The 9,913-nt window shown below is 45.4% G+C and overlaps 2 protein-coding genes across 4 annotated transcripts; one reads left to right on the top strand and one right to left on the bottom strand.

Annotated features, from left to right (window-relative positions):
* Positions 1-135: 135 nt before the first annotated feature.
* LOC120647266 (RNA-binding protein 39-like) lies at positions 136-6,203 on the bottom strand. Its single transcript, XM_039923991.1, has 13 exons — positions 5,731-6,203; positions 5,309-5,381; positions 5,174-5,230; positions 4,802-4,857; positions 3,399-3,612; positions 3,223-3,309; positions 3,074-3,148; positions 2,907-2,990; positions 2,145-2,209; positions 1,174-1,396; positions 1,002-1,090; positions 477-591; positions 136-359 (listed from the first exon to the last, which is right to left on the bottom strand). Exons 1-13 carry the CDS (start codon positions 6,201-6,203, stop codon positions 324-326), a joined length of 1,647 nt encoding a protein of 548 aa, XP_039779925.1. The 3' UTR covers positions 136-323.
* A 795-nt stretch (positions 6,204-6,998) lies between these two features.
* On the top strand, positions 6,999-9,290 carry LOC120647267 (monooxygenase 2-like). Of its 3 annotated transcripts, XM_039923994.1 has the most exons (6): positions 6,999-7,332; positions 7,460-7,606; positions 7,684-7,755; positions 7,841-8,009; positions 8,109-8,337; positions 8,501-9,290. In XM_039923994.1, exons 1-6 carry the CDS (start codon positions 7,250-7,252, stop codon positions 9,037-9,039), a joined length of 1,239 nt encoding a protein of 412 aa, XP_039779928.1. In that variant the 5' UTR covers positions 6,999-7,249; the 3' UTR covers positions 9,040-9,290. The 3 variants fall into 3 exon arrangements, with proteins under 3 accessions (XP_039779928.1, XP_039779927.1, XP_039779926.1); XM_039923993.1 differs by having other exon boundaries at positions 7,003-7,606; XM_039923992.1 differs by having other exon boundaries at positions 7,010-7,755.
* The last annotated feature ends 623 nt before the right edge of the window (positions 9,291-9,913 follow it).

Genomic DNA, 9,913 nt, shown 5'->3' with positions numbered 1-9,913 from the left:
TATCCATGAATAAAAAAAACAAGATAGCAATACCAAACCACAACTCTTTCATTTCGCCATTTCAAGAGACACTATCCCCCCCCCCCCACCCCCCCACCCCCCACCCCGCGCCCTCTTTTGGAGTACACGTTAGCATAAACAAAATTGCAGCACTAACGCTACACGATCCATGTTACTGCTTGATGACATAACGGTACACGACAAAGTCACTAAATCATTTTCCTCCACTAATAGTTAACATGGCTATGCTCGGATGCTAAAAGGTAGATATGTCCATACATGAGACCTAGCAACTATCTCCAGGTTAACCAAGCGTCTGACCACTAGCTCGGGAACTTCATCTCATACTGCTGGGGTGTCTGCCAAAACAAACCATTATTTGAGCAAGCTCGTCACAGCAATCCAAAAATGCGGGGGGGGGGGGGGGGGGGGGGGGGGGGGGGGACAGGAAAATAGGGTGGTAGCATTTAATATACCATAAAAGCTGCTGTAATCATCTTCCCCGCAAACCATCTTCCATGAAGTGCTTTCTGTGCACTCATAGCAGCTGTTATACTATCAAACCGAAGGTACACAAAACCCGCAGTATTTCTGCTCCGCAATTACAACAGAAATAGGTTAGAGAAAGATAACAGATCAGGATTGTATTATTGGATGAAAGTAATTTAAGGAAGATCTGTTGAAATATTGCAAAAGTATGCACTCATATTGTGCTAGAGACAGAACAGAAGACAACGTGAAGCAGAAAAGAAAAGGTCTCTAAGTGCAACCAAATCTACATCCTAAGGACACATTTTACCCCAAGTGTCATATTAAAGAATTGAAACAAGTGTTGCTGCACATTTTGTTTGAAACAGAAAAGTTACCGCAAACCAGCACTTCAGATTTATGTATATCTCAATGAAAATTAGCAAGCCAACATGCTGGACTACAGTAAAAAAAGGAACTTTAGGCGCCAAGCATGACAGGGTTTATTTAAATGAAACGTGCTACTGACTTACTTGTCTACAAAAATGTGTCTTAATTGGCCAAACTTGGAACACTCCTCTTGAACATCATCCCTAATATCCAAATCAAAATCAGGATCCGTCTGCAAAAAGTAGCATAGTAAATTATCTGTTAGCTTTGGGCAAAAAAAAAACACACAAGTGTGGTGGTAAAAAAGACCCTGACCTCCAAAGCTGGATCAAACATATTCTTGAGCAATAGGCATTCACTAGGTGGTGCCAATTCAATAGATGGGGTAGTAATGGGAAATGTTGCCCCAGGAATTGAACCAAAACCAGGCACTGTAGGGCGCAGAACAGGAGCTGCAGCTGGAGCAGCACCAAGGATGGATACAGCTGGTATTCCCACCGGAGTATTCAAACCAGTAGTGCCCATCCCACCAGTCAAACTGCAGATACACAAAAGATATGAAGCATGCATTAAGTAGAGATACAGAGAGAGAGAGAGAGAAGGATATATATGCGGTAAACTTCTAGTATATCTGCTTTGACAACTTGAAAAAGGAACAAAATTAAGCCATTAGGGCTTAAGCTTCTCATGGAAAGCTGGAAACAACTCAAGTTTGCATCAATTTTGGTTCATGAAGAATATTAAGGTACAGTAACAAGTTCCCCCTCATATCGTAAGTTACAAACATCATCAGTTCGCCCTTTTGAAAGTAGCACTAGATGCTAGAACTGCAGTAAACAGAATATTTCAACCAAACCACTTTACACCAAAGAACTGAAGGAGGTCCATGGAGAATGACCTTGACAAGCTAGATATATATGGAAACAGTGTTGCTGTAGTGGTGGATGAATCCTGACGATAATATAGTAAATGTCAATAATGAGAGAATCGGGTACAGATGATGGCACACATACATGCAAGAGAATGGACATTCTAAAACGAAATGAAGTCTATGCAGCCTCTGCAGCCCAAAGGCCACAAGATTAACCAAGCTATGGAAACATAGTCCATTCAGAACCTCAGCAAGCACAGCTCCCACCAGCGGACCAGCCCACCACCACTTAATTAATAAACCCAAATAAATAATATAATATAATTGAACTACACTAAAATAAGACAGTTAGGAACTTATTGAGATATCATACATGTCAGGATGATTATTACACAATCAGCATCCAAAAATGTACCTGGTTGTAATGCCACTACGGTCCAATTTCTGCATTAGAAGAGCTCTGGAACTAGCATTCAGTGCCTGCATACATCAGAGAACACACATCAAACATGATGCTTCAAAATTAAGACAGATACTACTGGCCACGCCTAGTAGTAGTTATTATGTAATCAGGGTATCATACAGCCATTATGGTGCTAGACTGCTGACTCGGTACAAGCACATATTCCTTGTATGATGCGTTGCAAGCTTCTTTTATACAGATCGAGCATGAAATAATTAGTGTAGAAGTAATAAACGTAACATTTAGCTAGTTTCCTGGTGTCATCATGGAAAAATGTACTGTCGTGTAAACAAAAACAAATAGGAAAATGTATACAGCTTTTGCTTATCAACTATCAATAAAACAAATATTGATGAGAAAGGAAAAAAAAAAGGTGACCTGTATAATAGATCCATTCAGCCTATTTACTATCTGCTTATGTGCAAAATAACTGCAAGAGCTCTTTAAAATTGGGAGTCAGTGCAGGAGCCCACCAATTATGGTAGACTAAATGCAGCTATAGCTAATTTAAGGAAGTAGATGCAAGCATAAATACTCACACTAAATGGAGAAAAAATTAAAAGGGAATTAAAAAATTTAAAAAGCCAATATTGATTCCTAGTGTAGACATACATCATACTTGGAAAAATAATAGTAATAAATCTAAAAGAGAACATATTTATGTCAAAATTTAGACTACTCAAATTATCTCGTAGAAATGAGAATGACACCCACCAAGCCTCCACCTTCATCATCGTCCAAATCTCCGGTAGTTGCTCCACTAACTTGCACACCCGCTTGGTCTGTCACAGCTGAAACCTGGCCAATGGTTACTACAACGTCAGACAGTCGGAACATTTATTTAAGACCAGCTCCAGTAACTATGAAACACGATGTTTTACCTTAATTACTCTTCCTGCAATGTCAAGTTGCCCATTTAAACTCTGAGCTGCTTTTGCGTCTTCAAGGCGTGCAAACTAAATTATGAAAATACAAGTGAGGAGAATTAAATGACAACAAAAACAAAATTGCTTTGTACAGAAATACTAACCTGAACAAAACCAAATCCTTTGCATAGCCCAGTGAGTGGATCTAGTGGCAGCTGGACAAGCTCCACTTGTCCGAATGGTTCGAAGACCTGGCAAAACGATTTAAATAATATGAATGATCAAGAGTCAACTTACTCCAAGCACATAAAAGCTAGAGAACAATATGTTTGACAAGGACCTGTCGCAATTGGTCCTCATTGATGTTGGAGTGAAGATTCCCAACATACAACTTCCTTGCTCCACCTGAAGCAGCTCCACTTGAAGAAGCAGTTGACTGAACTAAGTTCTTTTCAGCCTCTGAAGGCTTGACCATCACTGGCTGACCAAGAAGCAGCTGACCAGAAAGAGCTATCGCCATTGGAACAGACATAGCATCATAGAATTCAATGTACCTGCATAATGTGAATAGCATGACAAAAATCAGACTGGAGCCATCAACAAAGTAAAACTTATCCTAACAGTTAGTTATCTTCAAAAATATATAATTTTAACTAAATCTAGCATTTGATGTTTTGATCTCCAAATCAAGGTCAGTTTCATTTTTGCATTGAAATGGACTCCAGTAATGTGGAACTGTGGCACTCAGCACAGCTTACTGTTTACCAATATGATCTTGTATTCCATCTTACTCATATAAGTTGCTGATTATTCCAGCAGGCACAGCAAATTATAAATATTCCTGACGAGTATGAAAAATTGATGAATATACTTCCCATTTGAAAATTATGTATCTACAGCTAAAATGCAGATGTAATCATAATCCACAACTAGAGCAACACAGTACCAAAACTGGTTCCCATGGACAACCAAAATATTGAATAACGATTTAAGCAAACCACATTCTGTGGATAACGAAAACTTTCAACCTGTGCCCCCTTACAGCCACCTCCACAAGACATCCTACCAGTAGACTACATGGACTTGAAAAGTCCTTGCTGCTCTATCTCCATCTACTTAAAGCTCCGGCGCTCATGCCTCCTCAGCTGCCCAACAGAGAGCCCTAAATTCATTTATTAATCAATTTTTCCCCCTCTATAGCTGCCACCACAACATTAGCTTCATAAGACCACATCTATTTCAGTGCAGATATTTTAGAAAGCTGGAGTATCTCATTATAAACAAGATGAAAAATGTTGCCGAAGTAACTAGTTTACGCCAAAACAAACCATATCTTATATGAGGCCATCAAAGACAATGGCAATCCTTAATCTGGGCCTCTGGGGCTGTAAATCCATGGGCAGCAAAGAGCTAGAAAGTCAGGGAACCATGAGGACTCCAGAAGAACAATTATTCCTTACCAATTTTGGGTTATTCAATTTCCAAGAGCATACAGGCTGAAGTGCAACAGCAAGCCCTATGAATAACGGACACCAAAAGGGATAAGTTTTCAATAATATGACACCATGCCAGTTAATTGCAAGGCTTGTTCTAGCATAAAATTTCAGTTCAGCGTATCAAGAAGCAAAAGAAACAATGGAGAGGCCAAAATGCCACCCCCTCCATGTTAAAAACTGAAATGCAAGGATATGCACATTGAATACATGCATAAGTTGCTACTAGTAATAGTATACAAGTACTCACCCAACTCCTTTAGAACGTCGTGAGTTTCGATCCATAATGAGGCGAACATCGCGGACCTAGAGAAATATAAATTAAGTGTTCAAGCTCAAAAAACGATTCGATCCAACAAGAATAAGAAGCAAGAAATGACTTACAACAGAAAATATCTTATCACTACAAAACGTGGGTATTGGGTAAATAAATAATCCTATGAACTCCAACGTTTAGGCTTATCTACTAGCAATATTAACATCCTCTCAATCATATTATATATTTAACTAATGGAGAAGTCTAACAAACTAATATTATGTATACTGCATCCTTGTATATGAACATAACAATCACCAGCCAGACTAGTATAATAAAAGAAACTGCAATCAGAGGGATTCTCACCTTTCCAGCCCTAGAAAATAACTCATAAACGTCTCTTTCATCTGCTTTCAAAGATAACTGCAATTGTAATTCAAAAAGTAGATTCAGATTTGAGGTTACACGGACAATGATGTGAAATACTTGTTAAAAATCTACCTGGTAAGCAAACACAGTCCTCTGATCTCTTTCAGGATCAACTTCAGGTTCTGCAGCCTCCTCTTTCCTATGCCTGGGAATAGAGAATTATTTAAATAATTAGTAAAAGAAAGAAAGATTGGAAGCTCAAATTGTAATGGAATACCAAGTACACAAGACGATACATGATCAGTGCTAGTTTAAACCTAATGAGTATTCTAAAGTATGAAAAAGCATTCACGCCAACAGATTTGTGCTTGGTTGCTTGCAACGAGACAAATATTCTGGCATAACCTTGACTGTAAGTCAATCCGACCAAGCTATATTTGGCTTACCTCGCTCCTTCTAACTGAATTCTAAAAACTATAGTGAAGATGCCACACGAGACGATACACATGTTCTAGCGGTTTCAATAGAGCTCGGAGTTGGTCATGAACATGCACCTGACATCGCGGTCCCGGTAGCGATCCAGCTCTTCCACATCACGTCGCCGCTCCGACCGGCTCCGGCTCCTCCGCTGCCTCTCCCTCTCCCTCTCCCTCTCCCTCTCCCTCTCTTTCTCCTTCTCTCTTTCGCGGTCGCGGCTCCTCCTCTCCTTGTCCTTATCCCTCTCCCGCTCTTTCTCCTTGTCATCACGGTCCCGGTCCCGCCTCTCCCGGCTGCTGCGGTGCCGGCCGCGGTCGCGGTCCCGCTCCCGGTGCCGCTCCCTATCGCGGTCGCGGCCTTCCTCGGAGCGAGAACGCTTGGATCTGCGCTCGGCGTCGTCGCGCTCTTCGTCGCCGCCCGAAGAGCGGCGGTGGGAGCTGCGCTCCTTGTTCTTCTCCTTCTCCCCCGACTCGGGGGCCGCGGCGCCGTTGGCCGGCGCCCCGGACGCTTCCACCGTCTTCTCCAGGTACTCGTACTCGTCGAAGTCCATGGCGTCGCGCGGCGGAGGCGAGCCGACGGCGAGGCGGAGCAGATCCGGGCGGAACCCTAGCTGAGAAAAGAGAGCAGCGCGGCTAAACCCCGGCGATTTTGTTTGGCTTTTCTGTCGAAGAACGAAATCTGGCGTGTGGGACCCGCCGCTACGTCCGAGCAGGAGAACTCACGGGCCGGGCTAGGTTGGTCTGATGGGCCGTATTGTGGAGCTAGTCCATAACGGGCCCGACAAGAAGACCAGCAGCCCACATATGAAAATTCTATACATCTTCCGAAAAACTTTTTCTTCTCTACCTTTCGGTGTTTAAGATTCGTGCAAACTTTTTCGTCCGGTAGATCTCTTTAACTTTAACCTTCCTCCTCCTCCTGCCTTCTTCCTCACCATGCGCCGCCGCCGCCGCCCCGCCCGCCGTTGCTGCACGCTGCTGCTACGCCGCGCGCCGCCGGCGCCGGGAGAAAGATGGATTGAGAAAAAATGTTGATTAGATTTTGGTGTGTTGAATTTATTTTCTTGAGATGTTAAAATAGTGTGTAAAAAATGTTGAATCTATTTTCAAATGTTGAACTATTTTTTTAAATATTGAATCTAATGAGCTTTATAAATGCATATCTTATATATCTTTCAGAAGTTATATTGGAGCCCCAGTTAGTCTGGCTGGCATGGGCTGAGCTGGGTACGCAGATAGTAAAACGAACGCTGCAATAGAAGCGTGTCCAATTTCACTTGTGCATCGGGATAGCAGCCATACCCTACTCCATGCTAAACGTCACGCCACCATGGCACCATCGTGTCCATACGTTCATCTGCTTATCAGCAGTGACGTTTGGCCAAGGTAAGCCTCTTCTCTTCTCGCTTGGAACTCTTTGCACGCCGCTATGCGGGCAACCATTGGAGCCACTGATTTCTTCAACAACAAAAAAAATCTGTCGGAGCCACTTGATTTATTATGGTTTCAGAGAGATGAGAGTGCCGTTGAACACTGTCAGCTCGTCAATCTAGCTAGCTAGCTAGCGTCCTTTGGAATTTTGGCGTTCGTCGCAAACATGCATCGAGGGGAGGCCATCGAGGACGTTGTCATCGTGGGCGCCGGGCTCGCCGGCCTCGCGACAGCCCTCGGGCTCCACAGGTATGGTAACACACACATGTTCATCTGCTGGTATCCGCGCGCATGTCTTGTGGCGGCGCCGATCCGAACCTCGCTGGATCCACTGGAAAATCCGATCCCCGGGTTCGGGAACTCGTGCGCCGCGCAGGAAAGGGGTGAGGAGCCTGGTCCTGGAGTCGTCGCCGGCGCTGCGGACGGCGGGGTTCGCGTTCACGGCGTGGAGGAACGCCTTCCGGGCGCTGGACGCCCTCGGGGTGGGCGACAAGATCAGGGAGCAGCATCTGCAGGCGCAGGCGTACGTTCCTCCCCCGCCCTATCTCCAATCTCTCCTCCCGATCGATTCAGTCGTGCTCCCACCTCCCATTGCTGCAGGCTACGCGTCATGTCTTCGTCTACCGGGGAGGTCGCGCAGGAACTGGACCTGACGGCGGTGCAGAAGAACCGGTGAGATTGCAATCACCTCCCCAGATCACCCATTCTGCATTGGACAGTGGTGCAGACTGACCTGAGCACCGACGCTCTGATGCAGATCAGGACCCAATGAGATCCGCTGCGTCAGGCGGGACGCGCTGCTGCAGACCTTGGAGGAGGAGCTGCCACGAGGCACCATCCGCTACTCCTCCAGGATTGTGTCCATCGAGGACGGTGGCGGCGTCAGGATCCTGCGTCTAGCTGATGGCTCGACTCTGAGGGCAAAGGTGAAAATTGCTGCGCACGCAGAACCAACGATACCCTCGCAGGAGCTTCGAAACTGAATAATATACTGAACAGGACGCGCTCTGCTGCACCACCTGCAGGTGCTGATTGGGTGCGACGGGATCAACTCCGTGGTGGCGAAATGGCTGGGCCTCGCGGAGCCGTCCTACTCGGGGCGCATGGCGGCGAGAGGCCTCGCGCATTTCCCGGACGGCCACGGCTTGGAGCCCAAGTTCCTGCAGTTCATCGGCCGCGGCTTCCGCTCCGGCATGCGACCCTGCAACCAGACTGACGTCTACTGGTTCTTCACCTGGACTCCTTCCGAGAACGGTCAGTCATCGTGGAAATGTAGTTTACGGCGACTGATCAGCACTAGAGCTTGATCGAAATGCAGATCTTTCTTCCAATTCTTGTTACAACTGAATTGCAATTACCAGTGAAATTCAGAACTGTCCCCAATTTCTTAAGATGGACCTGGCATGTGTGATTGCAGATAAGGGCGTCATCGAGAGTGGCTCAAAGCTGAAGCAGTTCGTTCTGGCCAACCTCACGGCCCTGAAGGTGCCTCCAATGGCGCTGGCGGTGATCGAGAGGAGCGAGACGAGCGAGGTCTTCGCGGTGCCGCTGCGGTTCCGGCCGCCGCTCTCGCTTCTAACCGGAAGCATCAGCAAGGGCAGTGTCTGCGTGGCCGGCGACGCGCTGCACCCGATGACGCCGGACCTGGGCCAGGGCGGCTGCGCCGCGCTGGAGGACAGCGTCGTCTTGGCCAGGTGCCTGGGCAAGGCCGTTCTCGGCGACGGCGCGAGGAGCGGCACGGAGAGCCAGAGGATCGAGGAGGGATTGCGAGAGTACGCTGGGATCCGGCGATGGAGGAGCGTCGAGCTCGTTGCCACGGCCTATGTGGTCGGTTTCATTCAGCAGAGTAACAATGCCATCGGAGGCTTCCTGCGGGACAAGTTTTTGTCAGGGTTCCTCGCGAGACGGCTTCTGAAGATGGCAGAATATGACTGTGGCACGCTCTGGAGCTGTTAATTAGGCGACCCTAATGTATTTGGCAAAGCAGCGCATAGAGGTGGGGTCCACAGCAGGTCGTCCATAGTTATGGTAAATACCATGGTAAAAGTTATATTGGGTGCCACCGAAGGTTAAAAAAAATCCACACGGTTCTGCACTTTTCGTTGGCTAGTTTTGTTTGGCTACTCTATGATACTCCTTTCAATACAGTTATGATAGCTATATTTTCACTCGGTATAGTGACCAAAGGCACCAAATATGTTTATCAATTTATTAATCATGTTAACTATCATCTACTCGTTTCTTCAATTTCTTTTTGGCGAGACTCTTCATTTTCACCGATTATTAACTGATGTGGCACATCTCGAAAGCCAACACACCTAGTTTATCTCCTTCCCAAGGCACACAAGCTGGCGCCGGAGTTACTACGAGGATACCGAATAGACTACTTGCGGACTCTCAAGATAAAGGATTAATATAGCAATCAACTCTAAATTTTTTAATTTTGAAAATATAGCTATCATAACTGAATGTATGGAGTATTGTACAAATATAGTTTTTTAAATATCCTATGGACGGCCTATAGTGTTATAGGTAACCTTTTGCTAATTCCGTTTATAGACTGCTTGCATAATAGCGTCAGGTGGATGAATGGAATACAATATTCCCCGTCGACTACTTTTGCACCACATTGTGGTTGTTTTTTGTCTTTTAATTGTACACTTTAAAAATACGATTGTTGTCTACTCATACAAAATTGTCTAGAAAGATGGCAAAGATGCGGTGATCACGTATTCACGGTCTCGGTAATCCTCAGCTTGTCACTGTAGAAGACGTGGCAGTAGTTTCTAGGCGATAGGAGAAAAACACCAATCAAGAGTGAAAAAGTCCT

This window comes from Panicum virgatum, chromosome 9K (assembly GCF_016808335.1).
Source record: "Panicum virgatum strain AP13 chromosome 9K, P.virgatum_v5, whole genome shotgun sequence".
Classification (NCBI taxonomy): Eukaryota; Viridiplantae; Streptophyta; class Magnoliopsida; order Poales; family Poaceae; genus Panicum; species Panicum virgatum.
This window is presented reverse-complemented; position numbering and strand designations above follow the sequence as displayed.

Bases quoted from the DNA above. Each gene is read 5' to 3' on its own strand.
- LOC120647266 (XM_039923991.1), bottom strand. From the start codon at position 6,203: ATGGACTTCGACGAGTACGAGTACCTGGAGAAGACGGTGGAAGCGTCC. The intron at 4,858-5,173 runs GTGAGAATCCCT...ATATTTCTCTAG, and splicing joins TATTTTCTAGGGCTGGAAAG to GTCCGCGATGTTCGCCTCAT. The intron at 1,397-2,144 runs GTACATTTTTGG...GTGTATCTGCAG, and splicing joins CGTAGTGGCATTACAACCAG to TTTGACTGGTGGGATGGGCA.
- LOC120647267 (XM_039923992.1), top strand. From the start codon at position 7,250: ATGCATCGAGGGGAGGCCATCGAGGACGTTGTCATCGTGGGCGCCGGG. The intron at 7,756-7,840 runs GTGAGATTGCAA...GCTCTGATGCAG, and splicing joins ACGGCGGTGCAGAAGAACCG to ATCAGGACCCAATGAGATCC. The intron at 8,010-8,108 runs GTGAAAATTGCT...CACCACCTGCAG, and splicing joins GCTCGACTCTGAGGGCAAAG to GTGCTGATTGGGTGCGACGG.